The 21,746-nt window shown below is 38.4% G+C and overlaps 1 protein-coding gene across 6 annotated transcripts in view; it reads left to right on the forward strand.

The window, feature by feature from the left end:
- The window catches only part of CHD6 (chromodomain helicase DNA binding protein 6), a 167,138-nt gene that overhangs the window by 95,679 nt on the left and 49,713 nt on the right, over positions 1 to 21,746 (forward strand). For all 6 annotated transcript variants that reach the window (XM_016137564.2, XM_016137565.2, XM_036229398.1 and 3 more), the window contains 5 exons: positions 329 to 584; positions 1,403 to 1,613; positions 10,502 to 10,697; positions 19,786 to 19,950; positions 21,277 to 21,456. In XM_016137564.2, coding sequence (XP_015993050.2) covers positions 329 to 584; positions 1,403 to 1,613; positions 10,502 to 10,697; positions 19,786 to 19,950; positions 21,277 to 21,456 — 1,008 coding nt within the window. The remainder of the gene's footprint in view (positions 1 to 328; positions 585 to 1,402; positions 1,614 to 10,501; positions 10,698 to 19,785; positions 19,951 to 21,276; positions 21,457 to 21,746) is intronic.

Consider the following 21,746-nt stretch of genomic DNA (forward strand, 5'->3'; position numbering starts at 1 on the left):
AAGTTTTCCCTTTGTATGTCACTTGTACCTCCTGATAGGGCTTAAATAGTCCAGGTAGTTACTGCACTGTGTGCATGTGAGAGAGGTTTGTTTTCTTTATTTTAGAGAATAGGTAATGTCTTCTGTGTCTTTTTTCACATCTTATAAGGTTGCCACATAGTTTCTCAGTAATTACTTGTGAATTAGAACCAAATCGCTTTTCTCCTTTCAGTGTTTAGGAATCAGTCATGAGCTTTCATTTAGTCTCCTCCCACAGTACTGTGCTCAAGAGATTGTGGTGAAGGATGGAGTACCTCAGTAATCATTAAATCAGGATTTCCTTGGACAGGTGAAGAAACTGCAGTCTATCCTGAAACCAATGATGCTTCGGCGGCTGAAAGATGATGTGGAAAAGAACCTTGCTCCCAAACAAGAGACGATCATTGAAGTAGAGCTGACTAATATCCAGAAAAAGTACTACCGTGCCATCCTGGAGAAGAACTTTTCCTTCCTGACCAAGGGGGCAAATCAGCACAACATGCCCAACCTCATCAACACCATGATGGAGCTGAGAAAGTGCTGTAACCATCCCTACCTGATCAATGGTAAATGGAGGAAGCAGGGAGCAACTCGGGCCTGGGGTGGGCCTCTGCCACAAGCTACTGATAACCAGCCATCTTACCTATTGAATTCCCATTAAGTGCTAGGATGTATGTATTCTCACCTTTCTACAGAGTATTGAACTGAGGTTCAGAGAGGTTGCTAGATCTATCTAAGCAGTCTACCTAGTGAGCACAGAGAGCCACATTTCGAGCCTACCTCTGCCCGCTTTCTGCCTGTCAGAAGATGGGCTGTGAGCTCATCAATCTGCTGTCTTTCGTCCACTTGCAGTTCAGCCCATGCTTTCCACTTTGGGATAGGGGAATGTATTACCTGGTTGAATAAATGATCGTGATGCAGTGAGATTAAAACTCTCTGCAGATAAATGAACAGCCACCTATATTAATTAGAGAATACGTGGGAAGCTTTATTTACTATAAAACTTTTTGATAAAATTTGAAATCAAAATGTTGCTTGGATGTGCTAATAGCTAGTTTTTATAGCATTAAAAGATACATACATCTTTCCGTCAACTTTCTGAGAAGATTTGTTTACTTGCATGAGTCAGCTTGATATCTTAGATCCATTTTCTACTTGGTGAGACTTCCCAGGAGAGCAAAGTACCCGTGTTCTCTGCACCTGCCACACTCCAGAGCCCTCTGCTTGACGGCACAGACAAAGGTTGCGCACATGGCATTGCCTTACTGGACTGTTGGTCCAGAACCTAAGAATTCACTTTATTTCTCTGAGGATCTGTAAAGCCGAGAGCTGCTTTTATCCTTACGGTTTGTTCAAGAAATAGTTCTGTTCCATTTCTTTTTAGGGGCAGAGGAGAAAATTCTGGAAGATTTCCGAAAAACCCACAGCTCTGACGCCCCCGACTTTCAGCTGCAAGCGATGATTCATGCAGCAGGGAAGCTGGTGCTGATTGATAAACTGCTCCCTAAGCTGATTGCAGGTGGCCACAAAGTGCTCATCTTCTCCCAGATGGTGCGCTGTCTCGATATCCTGGAAGATTATCTCATCCAGAGGAGGTGAGTTGTGTGTCAAAGCTGTGCGTCAGATGCTGCAGCAGAGCCTTTTCTGCGATACCTTTTTGATGCATTCAGAAGTTATGCTTTGATAACAAAGCATTCGGAAATGGAGAAGAGGCATCTCCTCTTAAAGATTTACTAAAATTCAGAGTTAAAGCTTATGACCGAGTATACCCAAGTTTAACTCTCTAGAGTGAATTTCATAGCCTATAATGTAATGAGAATCATTGACTTGTTTAAGAAAGAAATTTTACATGTTTATTATGTTCTCCTTAGTTGGAAAAAAACAATTCAAATAGCATTGGAGAAGGTTAAGAAAATTATGTTATTTGCTTTCTTTCTTTTTTTTTTTTGGCCTCATAATGATGATGAGACAAATACATCCTGGGGAGCATAACTATGTATCAGTTGCTAAGAGCATAATCTGATAGCTCACAGAGAAATAATTTGGGAATATATTTTGACCTTTTTCAGCAAACCTTCTAAGGGTGTTTATGATACCCTTGTTTATGAGACACTAGTCTGTGGCATCCCAATTTATTATCCTGTCCATACTCCTATACTTTCTTGAACCTTGATGAGTAAATTTTATTATTCATGCAGGTAAACAGTCTACAGTGTAATGTGGGTTATTTGGATTCTTTGTGGGTACTACATTTGTTACATTATGCACTGTACATTATATTTCTGGTCATTGGGATACATTAATGATCTGAAAATGATAAATGGACTTTTAAAAATTTACTCTTATTGGTAAAAGAATTTTCAAGATCATAGAAACTATTAGCCTAGGCATTGCTTTGTTTTCTTAAAGTAAAATCATAGAGAATCTCAGTTGTCTTAAATATTCTTGTCCTTGAAGATTCTCTTTGCCCTTATAACATATAACTTAAAGAGTATTGAATGACAAGTTTAACTATGGGATATGTTGACATTTAATGTTATATAAATAAGTCTCTGAAATTGGATTAGACAATAAAATAATTTCTTTGAGCCCTATAGTGGAGGTTTTTAGAAGTCTTAAGACTTTTATAATTTTTTCTTTGAGGCAGTCGTAATGAATAAATCAAAACTGGTAAAGCAGTTTCATATTTTATAAATTCAGTATAGATTAGGAACCCATTACCAGAACACTTGCTTCTTAGGAGTATACTATCTCAAAATGAGTAACATTGTAACAAACACACTTTTGCTAAGTATAGGTGTCTATTTAGTGCCCTTTATATTGTTTTTCCTTATTTATTGATCATTTTGTTTTCAAACTACTTAAGTACTGTAGTATCTCTTGAAAATATGGGCACATACAACACTACCACCTGCTCAAAGCCCCCATTCACACTTGGGCATTTGTGTTTTTAGTCTTTTTTTTTTTCTTTCCGCATACATATATTTAGAGTCATTGTTTATTTGTTTGCATATTCTACATTCTCCCTTGTAACTCATATTTTTATGTAATACATTTTGAAATTTTTCTTTAATTATTTTTCTGCCACATAATTTTGATGACCTGCATGATATTCTGTTTTATAAGTTGTTTTCAATTTTTCAGTATTTAAGGAACTCTGAATATCCTTTTGCATTCTTCATGAATGTTCCCAGTTATTTCCCTAGGATAAATTCTGATGTACATTTTTAGAAGCATTTGGTAAATATTTCCAAAACATCCTTTAGAAAAATATTTAAGTTACAGTCTCTCTCTTTAGTTTGTATTTCTGATTATTGATGATGGTAAATATTTTTTAATATATAATAGCTACTTATAGTTTTTTTTGTGAATTGTTTATTCATGTTCTTTCTCCATTTTCTGTTGCTCTTGGCCTTTTTTATTAGTTTATAAAAATTATTTACTTAAGAATATGGTACAAATACTTCCCCAGTGTTGTTTTTGACTTTTAGTATTAGGTCTGGGTTTTCGTTTATGTTATAATAGTTAAATCTCTGTCTTAAAACAGCTTTAAATAATTTTAAGTGCTTAAATATGCTTTAAAAAGCTTCCCCACCTCTCAGCCATTGCAATCATGATAAATATTCTGAAGAATTTTCTTTTATGCTTTCTTTACCCCAGTAGCATCTAACAGCTTCTTCTGGGCTTAATATCATCATTACTTTTCTCTTTTTAATTTGGTTTTTATCTTTATTAAAGTTATAAATGCACATAACTTAAAGAGCCAAATTATTCTATTAGATTTATGAAAACCTGCATTTCCTAATTTATTCCCCCCTCCCTCTCAAGTTTTCCCACCTCCAGAACCAGTTACTTTGCACTTTTAGGCTATTTCTTTTGCTATTTATAGCTATATGTAAAAAATGTTAGTAATTAAAATGTCTCGATTTTTTTAAGTTTTAAATTTTATCTGTTCTCACTGTGGAAGTGAGTATTTGTCTTCTTTCACTGCCCCTCAAACACCACTCATACAACTTCCTGTCTTCCCATCTTCCCAGTATGCCATGTAATACTTTGGGTTAGATTTTTATTCAGTGTTTATTAGAACTTATGTAAAAGCTAAATTATAGCTTAGTCATGTAGTATCCTGTTCACTATTTCTTTATTGCACGATGGTTATTTTCCCTGAAGCTAAAATTACCTATCTGTTTAATTGCTTATTTTCCTATGTATTAGATACAGTTCAGCTCCAGAATTGACCCTGGTTGTCCGAATCTCTTGTGTTCAGGCGCATCAGTTTCATCTTCTCAGAGCCATTGAATTGAATACTGAGTAGTTTTTTCCCATATGAAGTCTAAGTTCTTTCAGCTCTGGGGAATTTTCTTGAATTTTATCTTTCATTATTTTGTTTTGTTTTGTTTTGTTTTATATTTGTAGAACTCCTGTTATTTGTACGTCAGATCTTCTGGATTGATCACCTGATTTTCTCTTTACTCTCCATCTCATTATATTCTGCTGTATATTCTGAGAGAACTCCCTTAACATCATCTTCCAACTTTAACCCTAGGTTTTCTTTGTATAATTATATTTTTAATTTCCTAGAACATTTTTTCTCTAATTTTTCAATTTTTAAAGCATTCAACTGGTTATTTCACTAGTGCAATGTGTTCTCTTGTCTTTCTGAAATTAATCATGATAGAATTTTTTTTTTTAATCTTCCTGCAATGTCTGTTTTCTCCAAGTCATAATTTTCTTTTTGTTTATATCTCTGTCTTTCTTTCATATTAGAATTCTGAGTTGGCTTTCATTTTTTTCTTAGCACTTTAAAGTGTTATTCAACTGTGTTCTGGCCCCCATGGTTTCTGATAGGAAATTTTTTTGTCTTTAAGTCGCTATTCTTCTACATGTGATGTGTTGTTTTCACTCAGTCTAGTGAGATTTTTCTTTTGATTTTTTAGCAGTTTGACTGTAATGGGTGGAATTCATCCTGTACAAAGTTCACTGGGCTTCTTGAATATGTAAATATGTATCATCAAATGTGGGAGGATTTTGGTCAGTATTTCGTCAATTTCTTTTTTCCTCTTGCCCCATTCTCTTGTTTCTTTTAAGGTTCCAATTACCTCTATTTTTGACCTTTCAATATTATCATAGAGGTCCTTAGGCTCTGTTTTTAATTTTTTTTTTCCAGTCCTTTCTCTTTTTAATTTCTCCGTCTTAAGGTTTTCTGACTTTTTTCTCTCATTTCCATCATGCTTATTACAGCTATCTAATGCTTTATTTATTTTAAGATTATATTTTAATTCTGCGATTTCCATTTGATTCTTAGTTTGACGTTTCAGTGTTGTGATTTGCTCTTCTCATTCATTGCATGCATTCCTTTACTTCATTGAGCATAATTATATAGCCATTGTAAAGTTCTTGTTTGATAATCATAACATTTTGAATTCGGCATCTATTGTTTGCTTTTTTTCCCTTGAGAGTGGGTCACATTCTTCCTATTTATTCATATGTTCCTTATTTTTGAGTTTTTCCTTCAACATTATAGATTTTGTTTTGGAGATTCAAGATCCTGTTTATTGCCAGGAGATGTTGATGGGTTTTATTTGGAGGCATCTAGCTAGGTGAGACTGAAAATACAAATTCTGGCAATATCTCTGATAGGTAGCAGCTCCAATTTTAGCTCAGACTACTTCTAGTCGGCTCCAAGCATGTGTGAGTCAGAGGTCATCCAGAGACTTAGGTAGTTTATACCCAGAGGCTGGGGCATACCTCTTTGTCTTTCTACTTTCCGGAGATCCCCTCTCACCTTCTGATAGTCCTGGTTGCCCCCATTCTTTCCCCTTGTGCCTCTGGTTAGAAAGACAGTGGCTTCTTACCAACTTTGTAGCTGACTTGCACCTCTGCTGCTGTAATTACTGTGGCTTCCCCTCTGGCCAAACCACAGGTTTCTGTTCTTATCCAAATCCATCTGCTTACCCTAACTGTCCAGTGCCCACAGCGAGATTTTCCTGTTCATTTGTGTTTTGTATGTTGTCCTGATTTTGTGGTGATTATTTCCTGAGGGTTGGTGTGTTAGGACCTTGTCCCTCCATGTCAAAAGCAGAGCCTGTGTTGCAAATCAGAGGCTTTCCTGCAGCTTCTGGTCTTAGGCATCAGATGGTGGGCACTGTTTGGCTGATTGGAAGCTCTATGTTTGTGAACTAGGCTTGTTGGCTCTGGGCTTCACTCACCATATGTGAACACTAGTCATCTTGCTGGACTCTTTCATTGGGGAACCTACAGTGTCAGTATTTTTGGGTGTTTCTCTCTCTCTCTCTCTCAGGCCTGGAAGATGGGAACTTGATTGTACCAGGAGCTGATTGTGGGGAAGGGGAGGTAGAGAGAAGTAAGGAGGTACTATACCATTTTAAGGTATAGTACTTCTTTCTATCTTTCGTTGTGATTGGTTATCTCCTAGCGTAGAGATGGGTACAGGTCTACTATTTTACCTTCTCAAGGCTGGGGTGGGCAATCTGTAGGCTGATGCTAGTTTTTAGTTCCCCTGGTTTTTGGATTATTTGCATCTCTGTTTTCAGGGGTACCTGTTGCCACCAATGCCTGATTCCTTTCTGTATTCCGTAGTATCGAATTAGGTTATTTCTTGCCTAGGATTCTGCTTTCTTCAAATTAAATACCACTTGGCTGACTCGCTAGCTTCCAGAATTTTTATGGGGCATTATTATGCATTTGAAAAAGTCCTTTTTACTATCATTTTATTAGAAGTTTGGAAGATAAAAGAATTAAATGTGCATCTTGATTCATACTCTTTAACTGATTTTTCTTTCTTTTTTTTTTTTACATTTCAATCTTCAATCCTGTAATTTTGGTAAATAGTATATAATGGGCATCTAATTTAGTTTATTTCCAGATACGTCTAATTTTCTATTTGTTAAATAGTTCATCTTTTCCCCCATTCATCTAAAACACTTTATTAAATATAATGAGATATTATATATACTGGGTGTATCTCTAACCTTTCTAATTCTTCTGATCTAGTTCTATTTTTTCACTCATATATTATTGCAAATGACCTTCAGAATTATTATATTTTAATCTATCCCTGACTATTTCAGTCCCCCACTATAAAAAAAAATTATGTGTGTGTATAAGTATTTATATATACATCTATCCATTTGTTGGGATTTTGATTGGCTTTTACACATTTAGTAGGGTAGGATTGACATCTTTTCAAAACCGAAGAACCTGATATTTGCTGCACTTATTCAGGTCTTTTATATACACTGCTGATTCAGTAAATGTTTTTATAAAGTGCCAGCCTTGTGCTAGGACCTCCGTAGGTGTTAGGGAGATGGCGGACAAACCAGCATGGCCCCGAGTGTCACATTGCCAAGTCCTTCATATTTCTTACTGAGTTTAATCCCATGCATTTTATGTTTATGGCTATTGTGAATGGGAAGTTTTTTCACTCTTTATGTCTTCCAGCTGGTGATTGCTGGGAGACGAGAAAGTTGTTCATTTTTCTTTAGTCCTTCCGAGAACAACATTTCCTGTTATGCCAAAAACATGTCACTCCGCCACTCCCTCCCCCCAAGCAAAGCACACAGAGGTTTTCCAGAACCACCTGCTTCTCATTGATGTTTGACAGTGACTCAGAATTACAGTGTGACGAGCCCCATCAACTCCTAGGGATTTTGTCCAAAATATAGTTGAGGGTTAATTGCCGCACTGATGTTTGGCGTGGAAAATTTTATGATGTCTGATTTCTTCATTCAGACTTATTAGTCCTCAAGATTTTCTTTGTTCTTGAGCCTCATTGCCTCTCCAGCTGTCAGTTCGGTTTTGTTCCTGTTTAATTTCATTCCATGCTCTCATACAAGGGTGAGGACATAGAGGTGAGGGAGGTGCGAAACAATTTAAAAGAACTCAAATAATCGGGTTTATAGTTTAGTTTCGTATTCTTTGAGAGCACGTCCTCAAAACTGAACAAGTAATGGAAATGAGAATTAATGTTCCAGTCATCCTTCACAATTTCTAAAACCATTGTTACCTCATAGCTGGCAAAATACAGTCTAATTTTATGAAAATTTTTTTTCCATGGGTGATGGCCAAGCTATATCATTACTATTCATTGATTTCTCCTCCTCCTAAGGCTGTGCTGATTCCCCGTCTCACTCAAAGCCATGGGCATCTAGCTCATCTCTGATGGCTGGGGGTGTCTTGCCAGAGAACATCGAGTCCTCTGTGCCCATACCTTTGTAAAATAATCGTTCACCTGTGTGATGATGGTGTGGTAGCAGCTATTGTTTAATTGAATCTCAACCCTGTCTTCTTACTCCAAGTCCTGTGATTCTTGCACTGTTATCACATACATGCCCAAACTTCCATGAGGACCCAGTACAGATGCTTGGCACATTGATTTATCAAAATCATTTTGATATCTAGCTTCTGCTTTGACCTTCCACTAGAGTTATGTTTCCTAAGTGTCTCTTATTTATCTTTAACTTTCTCTTTTAAGTTCTTAGGGAAATCTTTCTTTTCTACTTCATTGAAACATAGGGTACAATATGAAGGCCATGGAGTAAACTGGTTAATTAAGAGAATGGACTTTAAGTCAGATGGATCTGAGTTCAACTCACTTACCAGTTAGGTGGCTGAGCAAGTTATTTTGCTTGTGTGGGGTTTTTGGGTTTTGTTTTTGTTTTTTATTTTTGTTTGAAGTTTCCTCAAGGATAAAATGGGATGATAAAAGTAAAACTACCTCATAGGATTATCATGAGGGTTAAATGTGATGATGCATATAAAGCATATATCACAGTGCCTGGCACAGAGCTTGGCACCTAATATTGTTGCTAACATTGTTGCCGTGGCTGTTATTTAGTAATAATAACAATTATATCTAATTGCTTCATAGTTTCGCAGAATGCAGAACATAACCCTTAGCTTTTCTCTTAGGACACAAGATCTTCTTAGTCTGCCTTCACGACAGTCCCGTCATCGCCACTTGTTTGATTTGCCGCTGTCGTCTCATGTATTATTCTTAAGTTCATTACATCAGGTTTTATCTGTAGTTCCAGAGTTCCAGGTGTGAATGCACTGCAGCTTCATAAAAGGCAGACAGTATTTTCAGACTTGGTTCCGTGTTACGTGTCCCTTATGAGTCTGAGTTGGCCTCGTTTCCTTACCTGTGTGTATTTCCTAGAGTGGTTTCTTTACATAGATTTTCCTCTTCCTCAAGGAGTCAGGATTATATTGCCAAATTTAGTTTCCTAGAGCCATCCCCACACAGTCATCTACCCCTAAACTATTCATTCTTATTCTCCTAGCAATTACTTATCTGAACTTTCATAGAGATCCCATTGCCCAAATTCTGGGCTACTGATAAGATTTTCTTTAGAATTGTGTTCTTGGCTGTTGTCCGGTCTAAGATGACTTGATCTTTTTCTTACAAGTTTCCTATTACTCCCACTTTACCAAACAGTTCTTGCTTGTTGGTCAGGCAGGCCCAGGGTAATATTAATATCCCCTTGTTAATTCATTTGTTGTCAGGGGGTAAATAAGAATAAGACTCAGCAGCTGTCCAGATTGCTGCAATATTTTAATTCTGTGTTAATTACCTGATCTCCATCATAAAAGCACCTTCCGTGTTTTCTAATTGGATGGAAGAATAGGAGTATGCTCCCATAACAGATTCATTTCTTCTCTTCTTTCCTTTTCCACTCTCCTCCACCATGCTTTCTACCTTTGTTTCTTAACTTTCTACACAGATATATGCCTTCTTAAAGATATTCAGCTTTACTTCCTTACTTTATTTTCCTTTAAATATTCTTTAGCCACCCCAGCCCCCCTCGACGCAGCACAAAAACATTTCCTGTGATTTATCCCCACTTTGCTTGGCAATAAACTACCCAGAAGACCTTGGTTTCAGCTATAAACTTGGAGGTTTTGCTGTGCACCTCTAAAGCTTTGAGGACCTGTTAGACTAGGAATGACCAGCCCAGACATAAAACGACTGCCCGTCGGTATAGTCTTTCAATTTTCAGTTTACCAGAAAGCATCTCGAGACTGATTCGAACCCTGAGTCCTTGCTGTGAGCACTACTGAAAGTAAACGGTGGAGACTTATTTGCTTTTCCTGGCCTTATAATTAGATTCAGTGCAAGTAAAATATGGGAAATAACTTGAGGATAGGTTGCTTGGGCACTGGGGGATTGATATTTTTTATGTTTACAATTTTTCTAGTCCTCTTTAGTTTGTGGTTGGTTTTTTGTTTTGGTTTGGGTTTTGTTTGTTTTGAGGGGAGGGGACATTTTGCAATGTAGTTTTAGGTGTCTGCCCTGCTGCATATGTAGAGTGGGGGGAGAATTTTTCTAGACTACTGACATTCGAGGTCCAAAGTTAGAAGTGATGGTTTTAAGGCCATCAGTCAACAGCTTCCTGCGTTGTTTGCTGTCCTCCGTTGAAGTCATGATTAACGCCTGGGCTTTCGTTCGTTTGGGTCCCCTCAGATACACCTATGAGCGAATTGATGGGCGAGTACGGGGAAACCTGCGCCAGGCAGCCATCGACCGGTTCTGTAAGCCAGACTCAGACCGCTTTGTCTTTCTTCTGTGCACCAGAGCGGGAGGCCTGGGGATCAATCTCACAGCTGCCGATACCTGCATCATATTTGATTCAGACTGGAACCCACAAAATGACTTGCAGGTAACCATTAGGATGATTGCTGTTTCCTTAGCTGCCCCTGAATCCAAGAACATCATGACAGGGCCTGGCTTGGCTATGGAGTGTCACCTGACATGCTCCACGCTATGGTGTGAGCCAGATGGCAGGCATAGGGCCTCCGTCAGGTTGTACAACTGAATGAAAAGTAAATATCGATCCTACTCACTAATCAGAGAGTGCTTCTTTACTTTTACTTTAAATCAAATGGCATTTTACAGTGGGAGCCTCCAAATATAGAACTACCGGGTTGTCATCATCGTCATCAGACAAGGAGAGTTACTAAGTTTGACTAATCCTCTGGTTCGTCATATATAGCGTGAGTCTGGCATTTGCACTCAGCTTGTTTGTTAAATGGTCATATGTCACGTACAGTTAGCAAGATAACCCACAGGGGTGGCTGGGGCGACAGAGGCGTCCTCGCTAGTTCATTTACTCTCTCCTTAATTTACGTATGCCTAGTTAAGTGGATTTGCAGATTATATTTTTCTAGTTTTAACCAAACTAAATATTGGTGGCTTTAAAAGATTATTGCAGAGATTGGAGTTAATATGTTTAAAAAGCGAGCATAAACAAACAAGAAAATGGTAGAGCTAACACTCCTGGTTCAGATTTCTTCATCAACCCTGTTTGAAAGTAAAAACGATGACATTCTAACCAGATTGGACAGTAACTCAGCCAAAACGATTCTAACTTGTCAAGAAGACCATTTGGAATATAGATTTACATCCATTATCATTAACAATGCACTTCATCCTAAGTGTATATTGTATCTTGGGATATTTACTAATACTCAGAATGTGAGAATAGTGGGTGCCTATTCTTACAGGTGATTGGTAAAAGAAGTTTGAAGTCTGCTGTTTAACAAAACTTGAAGGGGTACCTAGCAGGTACCACAGGGAATGGAGGCAGGAAGTGGGAGCCAAGCTGATGAGTAGTGTCTGGGCTGCTTCCCTAGCCGCCACCTCACACAGAGTCATTCTGCTTTGTCTTTTTTATTTAATGAGTTTCCAAATAACACTTTATTTGAAGAAAGCAGTCTACTAGTTGAAAAGCCAGTTCTTCAAATTATTAAATTGGTGACAATTGGCTAAAACTGGGGGAGCGGGGCAAGGAGTCATTGTAAAACAGATTGTGTGGCACTGTGTTCAGTAAACAAAGAAAATTAAATGAGAGGTACAGATAGCAGTATTTCTTACAAAGAAATGAAACAGAATAAGAGGATAAGATTGATGGGGGGTTGAGTACCTGAATTAGAGAGGTCTAAGAAATCTTCAAGAATGTGACATCTGAGCAGAGACCTGAATGGTGGAGAAGGATCTTAAGTTATGAGGTCAGAAGGAAGAATGTGTCAGACAGAGGGAATGAAAAGTGTGACCACCTAGAGTGGGAAGGAGCATAGGGAGCCACCCCTGAGGCAGTTGGGACAGGCGCTTACCGTCCAGTATCAGTCCCACAGGAAAGCGAATCAGAGTTCTTTGGAGGACTCTCCTGCCTCTTTTCAATGTCCTTTCTTTCTCACTCCCTGTTCCTTTTCTCTGCTGACCAAAAGCATTCTTTTTCTTTTCCCATGCTCTCAACCCCTCTCTCCTTCCTGTTCTCAGTCAGCTCTGACTGACTGGCTGACACACTTATTGAGCCTTAGGCACCAGGCCAGGCCTGGGGCAACAAAAGTACATAGACTTTGGTCTGAGGTAATTAAACTGAATCGCAGAGTAGAAATAGAGTGTGATAGGCGCATTTCTATTTCCCAGAGATGTTTACATTTAAGAAGGGATGATACCTTTTCCCAGGGGATAAATCTGGAGGTGGAAATTTCAGATTCCAAACACAGGACTTCAAAAGGAGGGCTGCTTCCCGATGCCCCCTGATCACTATGGCGTAGAGGGGCCCCTATTTCTTCTTCTGCATGAGTAGGTGACCCCCGGATACAGACTTTTAGAGGTCTAGGAGAAATGTAAAATTGCCGGGGCCGAAATAAAATACTTAGGCATAGAAGCTGTACTAGCATGCTAAAAGTGGTTGGGTTCAGGTGGGAGCTCAGCAATTTTTTAACCTCTCTGATTATGCAGATTTTCAAGGAACAAGTAGGACTTTAAATTGTTAAAGAAACCACATTTTTAAATAGAGCTAATGATTTGAAAAAGTAGTATAAGGGTCAAGAGAGGTGATCGGCACTATGCTTGGTTCTTCGTACCAGCTGTTTAATTCTCACATGATCGTAAAGACGTGGTATAGGTTTTGCCAAGTTCTAGACTTGAAAGTGACAATTTTAAATTGGAGACCAGAATCAATTTGAAATCTTTCACTGTTTGGGCAACTAAACCACTCTCCCTTTCTTCCCATTGAAGTCTCTGGGATCTGTACCTGTTTTGTTTTTGTTGTTGGTTTCTGTTTTTGTTTTTTTTTTCCCCCGAACTCAGTACTTGTTTCCCGTAGGCCTTTATTCTCCTCAGTGCATTAAAAAATTAAGAACAAACCGTGAGCATGAAAGTCTTGCAGGAGAACGTTAGAGCTCTTCGATTTTCCCAGGGCGGGGCGGAGGAGTGGGGCGGCACCGCTGGCCCTTGTTTGTGGCCTACTCCGGAGGTTCTGTGTTTACACCTTTACTCCGATGTATCTTGTTTGGACTTCATCTCATTTGCTGCCCTAGTTCTGAATGTTTCTCCCTCTGCCACATTTTTGTGTGTGAGTTCTGATTAGGAAAATAAGGAATGTATGATTAACTGTTTAAGATTTGACTGTAAAATGACGAGTCTCTCAAATTGGACTCATCTTGTTATCTTTCAGGTAAGTCATCTTGGCAGAGTGTGCGTTTATCTCCTCTTATCATTTAGCTGCTTATGACAGTGGCCCCCAGAACAGAGATTTGGTTTTTCTCAGTTAACAGTAAGTCCAGAGATGGGTAGTCCAGGATGAGTGAGGCGGCTTCATAGTGTTGCCAGAGTCCCAGCTTCCTTCTGTCTTTCTGCTCCACCATCCTCAGTGAGGGTGGTTCACAGCCTCTTGGTTCCAAGATAGATATCCCTCAAGCCCCTGGCAACAATAATTAGGAAGGAAGGCGTGATGCTTTTCTCAGGAGAGCAGAACTTTTCCAGATATCCCCAGTAGACTCCCGCTGCATCTCATCCAGAAGTGTATGACCTCTCCATCCCTGGGAGTCTCGACACAGTTGGACATGTTGCTGCCTTTTGGAAGAGTCAGGGTTCTGGAAGTGAGGAAGAAATTCCCTTTTAATTTTTTCTCAACACTAGATAAGTCAAAAAAAGAAAATCAGTGTCAGTATTTATGACCACATATCGTTACTGCTTATACATTCCATAAACCATATTACTTACCTTGACCCTTATCCATCAAATCTTCTAATAGTAAAGATTTGCTACCACTAAAGATAACAGAAACTAATTGTAATAGCCAAAGACTAAACAACTTAGTGGTCCAGCAATAGAAGATTGATTGACTAAACCATAGTACATTCACCTTTGATTAAAGAATGAGAACTATTTTTGTAGATTGCTGTGGCGTCATCTCCTGAATATAATGTTGGGTGAGAAACAAAAATAAGGTGGAAAAAGTTTGTGTAGTATGCTTGCACTTACCTGCCTATCTCTTCCTCTCCCAGCTCCACCATGGAATGATAAAAAAAACTGTATTTTTAAATGTCTGCCCATAGGAGGAGTGAGGGAACAGGACAGAAGTGGAAAGGGGTAGAAACCCATTTTTCCAAGTATGCCTTATTGTATGTTTGACTTCGGAACCATCCTCAGTATTTTATAGCATTGTGAAACAAAATTAATTTTTAAAAACATTTTATTCTGAAATCATTTCAGACTTTAAAAATGTTGTAAAAAAGTGCTGAGTTCTAGGACCCTTCACCCAGCCTACCTGAATGTTAATATTTTATATAACCATATTATAAGTATTGAAACCAGGAAATTATCATTAATACAGTAGTCTATGGACTTTATTCATGTTTTTTCATTTTCCTACAAATGTTCTTTTTCCAGTCCAGGATCCAATCTAGGATCTCCTCTTTCCTTTAGAGGTCATGACTCCTTAGCCTACCCTAAATTGTAACAGCTCTTGTCTCATCTTTCATGACCTTGACACTTTTGAAGGGCACTCCCCAGCCGTTCTGTAGAATGTCTCTCAATTTGTGTTCGCTTGATGTTTTCTCATGATCAGATTTTGAAGTTATGCGTTTCAGGCAAGAATATCTTAGAAGTGATGTTATGACCTTTACAGTGCATCCTGTCAGGGTACGCGAGGTCACTACGTCTCATCACTTACGATGTTAGCCTTAGTTACTTGGTTGAGGTGGTGTCTGCTAAGTTTCTCCACTGTAAAGTAACTATTTTTACATTTAAAATTAATCAGCGTCTTGGGAAGAGATATTTTGAGACTGATAATATCCTATTTCTCATTATACTTTTGCCTATTAATTTTAGCATCCATCAGTGGTTCTTGCTTTCAGTAATATGCTGTTTGGCTAATGGTTATTTTCTGTTTTAGTCATTTCTTCTACCATTATTAAGTGGAATTGTGCTGTAAAGAATAATTGACCTTTGTGCCCCATTTATTTATTTATATTAGCGTGGATTCAGATATTTATTTTTATTTTATGGGTTATAATTCATTAGTCTCATTTTGCTCTTCTGATTTGGACATTTGGAGGTCCTTTCGGTTGGCTCTGTGTTCTTTCGACATGCTCTCATCAATTTTTGAGTATTTTCTTATACTTTAGCACCACCAGATCAGGTTCATGTTCCATTTTTCTTGCCATAGCCATGGAATTGACTTTCTCCAAGGATCTTTGATTCCTTTTATTCAAGAATGGCATTTAGAAACTAAGATTTGGCTGGTAGGTATACCCATTGCTGCTGGAATATATTGCTTCTAGGCTCTGAGCAGACAGAGCTAGGAAGTGTGTGTGTGTACATGCACACACACTCATACTACACATCTATATTTATTCTGTATCTATCTATCCATAGTGAAATTTCTGCTTTCAGTCCAACAACACAGAATTCATTCTAGCTTTCCCTTCTTCCTATTTGTAACTCCTTCCCGTGGCTGTGAGACACCTGGATCTCATTGTCATAACACAGTATATTTACTCATTTGTTCAGTCCTAGTATACATGTAAATTGTTTCAGAATTGCTAACCCATATTATGTAAAAAGTACATTTATCAGCACATAATGTAGGGCGATAGTGTTTTTTTGGTCATTAGACTTAAAAATCACAATATCATTTTCCACAGGTTCTGGTTTTAATTTTTTTCTTTTCCACACCCTTCATTGTGGTTAAATTAATAAAGGGAAAAATTAATTCCTAAATCTCTAAAGCAGAATGAAGTAGTTGAATCCAGCTGTATATCAAGTGGACAGCAGAATCCCAAGAGCAAAATTACTTCAAGTCTATATTTAATAGTTTTTACATTGTCATTTTGATATAATTTCAGTTTGCAAATCCTGTATATACATAATCATTATCCAGATTCATGAACTGTTTACATTTTGCCCCATTTATAATTTTTGCTCTTTCTAAACTCCGTTGTCTCTTTTGAGTGCATACATATACATACACATACCAGTTTTTCTCTGAACCATTTCAGAGTGAGTTGCTCCTTAAGTTTTTTAGTGTGTATTTCTTAAGTGCGAGGACATTCTCTTATATACCCACAGTTTAGTCCTCGGATTCAGGAAATGAGAATACTATCTCCGATCCAAGGTCTGTATTCAAATTTAATCATTTCTTTCAACATCCTTATAGCTATTATTCCCTAGTCTAAGATCCAATCCAGGATCACCCATTACCTAAAGTTCTCATATCTTTTTAGTCTCCTTTAATCTGGATCAGTTCCTCTATCTTTCTTTTTCTTTCACGACTTGATGTACTTGAAGAGTCGGACCAGTTGTTTTCTAGATCGTCCCTCAGTTTCTGTTTGTATCTCCTCGGGATGGGATTCAGGTTTAGTAATATCACGTCAAGAGGAACATGATGTCTGTTGGGTAATACAGACTTCTGTCTCTTAGTTGTATCTGCCAGATTTCTCCACTAAAAGTTGATATTTTCCCTTTGACATTAATAAACAATTTTGGAGAGATACTTAGAGACTATGTAAATATCCTGTTCCTCGTCAGAGTTTCACCCACTAATTTTAGTTTCCATTGATTATTTTTGCCTGAATCATTCATCACTGTGATGGTTACAAAGTGGCGATTTTTCTGTCACCCTACATTTTTTGGTTACATTATACTATAAGGAAGAATTTTCTCTTTTCTTCCATTCGTTTATTTATGTCAGTATGTACTCATGGGTTCTTTTTTTATTCAGTGGGTGATAGTCTGTCACTATATTTATTTTGTTGTTCGAATAGTCCTAGACTTAGCCAGTGGAAGCCTCCTCAAGTTTCAAGTGTTATTTTGATCTGTCTCCATCATCCTTGAGTACTTCCTTACATCCTGGCACAGTAATATGTTTCAGGCTCATCCTATACCTTGTCTACCCCAGCCTTGGAATTAACCATTTTTCCAACATGCCTTGGTTCTGTCTTATGGAGAATGGTGTTTAGAAACCAAGATCTGAGAGTTAGTTTTATTCTTTGCCACTGGGATGCCATTGGTTCTAGACTCTCTCAGTGAACATAGCTAGAATACATATACACACAATATAAATATACACATACATAATAACATGTATTCACATGTATATGTCTGTATATAAACGTGCATGTACATAAACTAACAGGAATACACACATCCATGTCTACTTCTATGTCTGTATTTATGCATTTCGCATACATGCATGCACACACCTAATCATGAGTTAATCCTGATACCCCCAAATCCATTCTAACACCACAGAGTTATTCTAGTTTTTCTTCTTTCCATATTTGTAACTTTCTTTTCTAATAGTTGAAACACTGACTCATTATCCTCAGTATATGTACGTATTTGCTCAATCCTAGATTACACAGAAAGTAGTTTCGAAATTGCTAATCTTAACCACCATGAAAAAGAAACCCACCTGTAAGTGTGTGTTTAAAATACTATAATTTGACTGAATATATTTACTGAGATATAACCCTGAGCAGGAGAAAACAAAAAGCTTACATGGTTTTCAGTAATTATATTTTGGGGAGATATAATGGTACTATTTTTCCAAGACTTTACATATATTACGGGATAAGTCACATGAGTAATGATATTGTTGTGGTTGAAAACTGAGCTTTTATACATGGTTAAAAAGAAATACAGAAATGTGGTTAAATCTCATAGTCCTAAATTTGAATTTTAAATATCGATATGATCTCATGACATGTTTTATGTTACCTGTGCATATGGTTCTATCTACTGTACAAACACAAACACTTCTAGTTTCGCCCACTGAATGGGCCCAGACACAGGGACCAGACTAGTGGCAGTGAGCATCCCCAGGACATCTAGATTGTTGTCTCTAATTATTGGTTCCCGGAGGAACTAGGTCTCCTTGGGAAAAAAAGGCTGAATCCAGGTTTGGGCAGGAAACATACAATAGGAGCACGAAACATGTTATACCAGAAAGCAGGGGAGCTGTCAGAGGCTACTGGTCTTTGATGTAACATAAGAACTTAAATACAGACATTACCATATCTGTTCCTTTATCTGTATGTGTATGTATGTATATGCATGCACGCACAGACACACACACACACACACACACAACCTCTGACTGTGAGCTCAAAGGATACCTCCAGATCCATTCTAACACCAGAGTTTATTCTCGTTTGCCTCCTTTCCATATTTGTATAGATCATGTCAAAAGAACTCAGGAGCCTACTTGAAGAGATTCTCACAGGCCATATTTGAACAGCAATAAGAATAATAAGAGTAATGCAATAAAACATATTTAAATGTGTAATTTCATTATGTTCCTTAAAAATCTGATAATAAAAATCTTCATAGGTCACTTTTAGAGGGTGTTATTTTGGAAACTCATTAAATAGAAAGGATTAAACATTTTAGCTTGTCTCTTTTATATAAAGTGTACAGCAGGGTAACCAAAAAAAATTGGTGAGGGGAATTGTAACCCCTAATGAAATAATCAATCTAGGCAATGATTATCAATTCAAAAGAAAGACAGCCAGACATCATGCACCTCTTGATGGAAATTCAATACCACCTATGAAACGCTTGCCAAAAATGAAATCTTAGCCTGAGTAAGTCTCAAAATGTAATTCCTAGTGGAGGAAATAGAGGGAACAGAGAGACCTATTCAGTGACACAGCCAGAATACAGGTGCCCAAATGCAGACTGTGAGGAACTGTAGGACAGCTATCTGGTCTCTTCCAAAAAATAGATCGCGTTTGACAAAAGAGAGCTCAAAGTCAGGGAGTATCTATAGCTTAAAAGAGACCTGAGGCATGTCAGTCAATGAGTGGGCCTTGTTTGGATCTCGATCCAAACAAGCGAACTTTAGAAAATATATATGAGATAAGCAGGAAAATTGAAACACTGACTAGATTGTATTAAGTGTTCATTTTTTGAAGTATGGCAACAATAATATGTTTTACAAGAGTCTTTAGAAATACATGATGAACTATGTAAGGATGAAACATTGTGGTTCCCATGGTTTGCTTCATAATAATCTTGGAGGGTAGAGTCATGATAGAGATGAAACAGGGTTGTCCGTAAAGAGGCTGTTATACTTTTCTCTACTTTGCTCTGTGTGCGAAATATTCCATAGTAAAACGGAAAGATTAAAAAGTGGTGCTGCCAGCTCTGAGTTATTTCCCAGCAGAGCAGGACAGTGGCCTGGGAAGGAGTACCTTCGCTGAGATCACAGGCTAGAGAGGGTAGTAGGCCATGGTCTTCTGATTTCTTTATCCCTGCACCTGGTGGTCACAAAGTAAATCATGGGCAATGGAATGAGGGGCCTTCAGGTGAATTCTGTTCCTAAATCAGTCCCATGACTCATAACCGTGATACCTGGCCCCTCACACCACATGAAATTTAAGCATTTCCCTATTCCTTGGGCTGCTGCCATTGTATCTGGTGACATGATGTATATGACCCTCCTTCCTTCCCAGGCTCAGGCCCGATGTCACCGGATAGGCCAAAGTAAAGCAGTGAAGGTGTATCGCCTCATCACTCGGAACTCCTATGAGCGGGAGATGTTTGACAAGGCCAGCCTGAAGCTGGGTCTGGACAAGGCTGTTCTCCAGGACATCAACCGCAAGGGCAGCACCAATGGAGTGAGTATCACAGCCCTGCCCTGGAGCCCTGAGCGTTTGCCACACTGCTGGGGCCTCTCTGGGTTGCTCCTTCCCACAGCTGTTTTAAGATTTACTTTACTAAATTGAGTCATGCCACAGAACTTTGTTGTGCAATTCCCTATAGTAGAGAATAATTCAGGGGCAGGTCTCTGCATTTCGTGGATGGATAAAGGAAACCTGTAGACGCAGTTATAAGGTAGGATGTCAGGCAACATGCAATAACATTTCAGTAAACAGTTTCTAACAGTGCCCACTAGAAGTCAGTAGATCTTAACACTCCTAACCCTAAATTACCTATTGTTCGCATGCTTTAATCTCATACTCCTCCAGGCTTTGAGCTCCCTAAGGGTATAATGGAACCGATGTTATCTTTATCCCCCAAGGCCCCTGACAGTACTTGGCATATTAAAAATGTTCAATGCATGATAGTCAGTGAGTTATAAGAATGACTAGATTAGCAGCTTGAAATATGACAGTTACTATATCATTTCCCCCCCGTAGGGAGGATAAAAGTGCAGCTAGGATTCTTAAATTGTATTAAAGTTTAGGCAAACAAAGCAGAATATCTTCTTAATCTCTGGGCTCAGGGCATCAAAGGTTGGGAATTAAAACCTTCTAAATGAGTTGTCTTTAGTCCAGATGTTCTTTATTCTCTTAGCTATGCATATGTTGCTAAGTATAATACTTCAAGTTACCAGTGCTGCGAGTCATGGAATTCCCTTTTGTGATTGATATAAAGAGAACCAGATTCTTAATTAGAACCAGGAAAGGGTGTTTTGAACTCCCATTTCCTGTTTTCAACAAGCAATTGAGAAGATCACACTTGGCACAGGATCCTTTCTTTAGTTAAGAAATGACGTCATTTCCAATACTAAATGTATTTATTTAATAATGAAGAAATCATTATTCTTTAGCTCGTTCGGTACATCTGGAGGTTTTTAAAGATACAGACTCGACCTAAAATATAAAATAAACATTAAATATATCCTCTTCAATGGTGCATAGTTCTAATGGCTTGTGACATTTGATAATAACCAACGTTCCGAAGAATGCTAGGGCCATTGGGTCATGTGCTGGGTTTTATTCCAGAGCTCCTATAGAGGACTGTCTGCCTGCCCTCCCTGTAGTTCTCTTGAGTGTCTTTATTTGGATTTTCATTTTCTAAATCTTATTGCCCATGTCTTTATCCTTCTGCCGTGTTGAGTTGGTGGAGGAACTGTGTGCTGAACCATGAAGACCAGGTTTGAGGCTGTTTTTCTCATCTGCATTTTCCACTTTATGAGTAGCTTTTGGTGACCTGTCCAGGTACAGCAGCTTTCGAAAATGGAGGTTGAGGACTTGCTCCGGAAAGGTGCTTATGGAGCCTTAATGGATGAGGAAGACGAAGGCTCCAAGTTCTGCGAAGAGGACATAGACCAGATTCTGCAGAGGAGGACTCACACCATCACCATCCAGTCTGAAGGGAAGGGCTCCACTTTTGCCAAGGTATAGCGCCTCCTCTCCAGGGTCCGTGTTGGGAGGCAGTGAGAAGAAAATTGTTCATTTTTCAGCCCTCATTAGCCAGACTTCTATTTCTCTAAATGCGAACCGTTGAGATTGGCTGCACATTTATTCTCTGTGACACTCTAAAGATACAGGTTCTTAGAGGAGGTGTCACTAACGAGTCAGAAGCTGTAGAAAGAGAACAGCAGTCCCAGCCTTGGGGAGCTGATCTTCTCCGAGCAGGGTAGACACCTCAGTCTGCAGTTTACACTATTCGCTATTGGCAAAGACTG

The sequence above is a fragment of the Rousettus aegyptiacus genome, unplaced genomic scaffold, assembly GCF_014176215.1.
Source record: "Rousettus aegyptiacus isolate mRouAeg1 unplaced genomic scaffold, mRouAeg1.p scaffold_m13_p_12, whole genome shotgun sequence".
In the NCBI taxonomy this organism is placed as follows: Eukaryota; Metazoa; Chordata; class Mammalia; order Chiroptera; family Pteropodidae; genus Rousettus; species Rousettus aegyptiacus.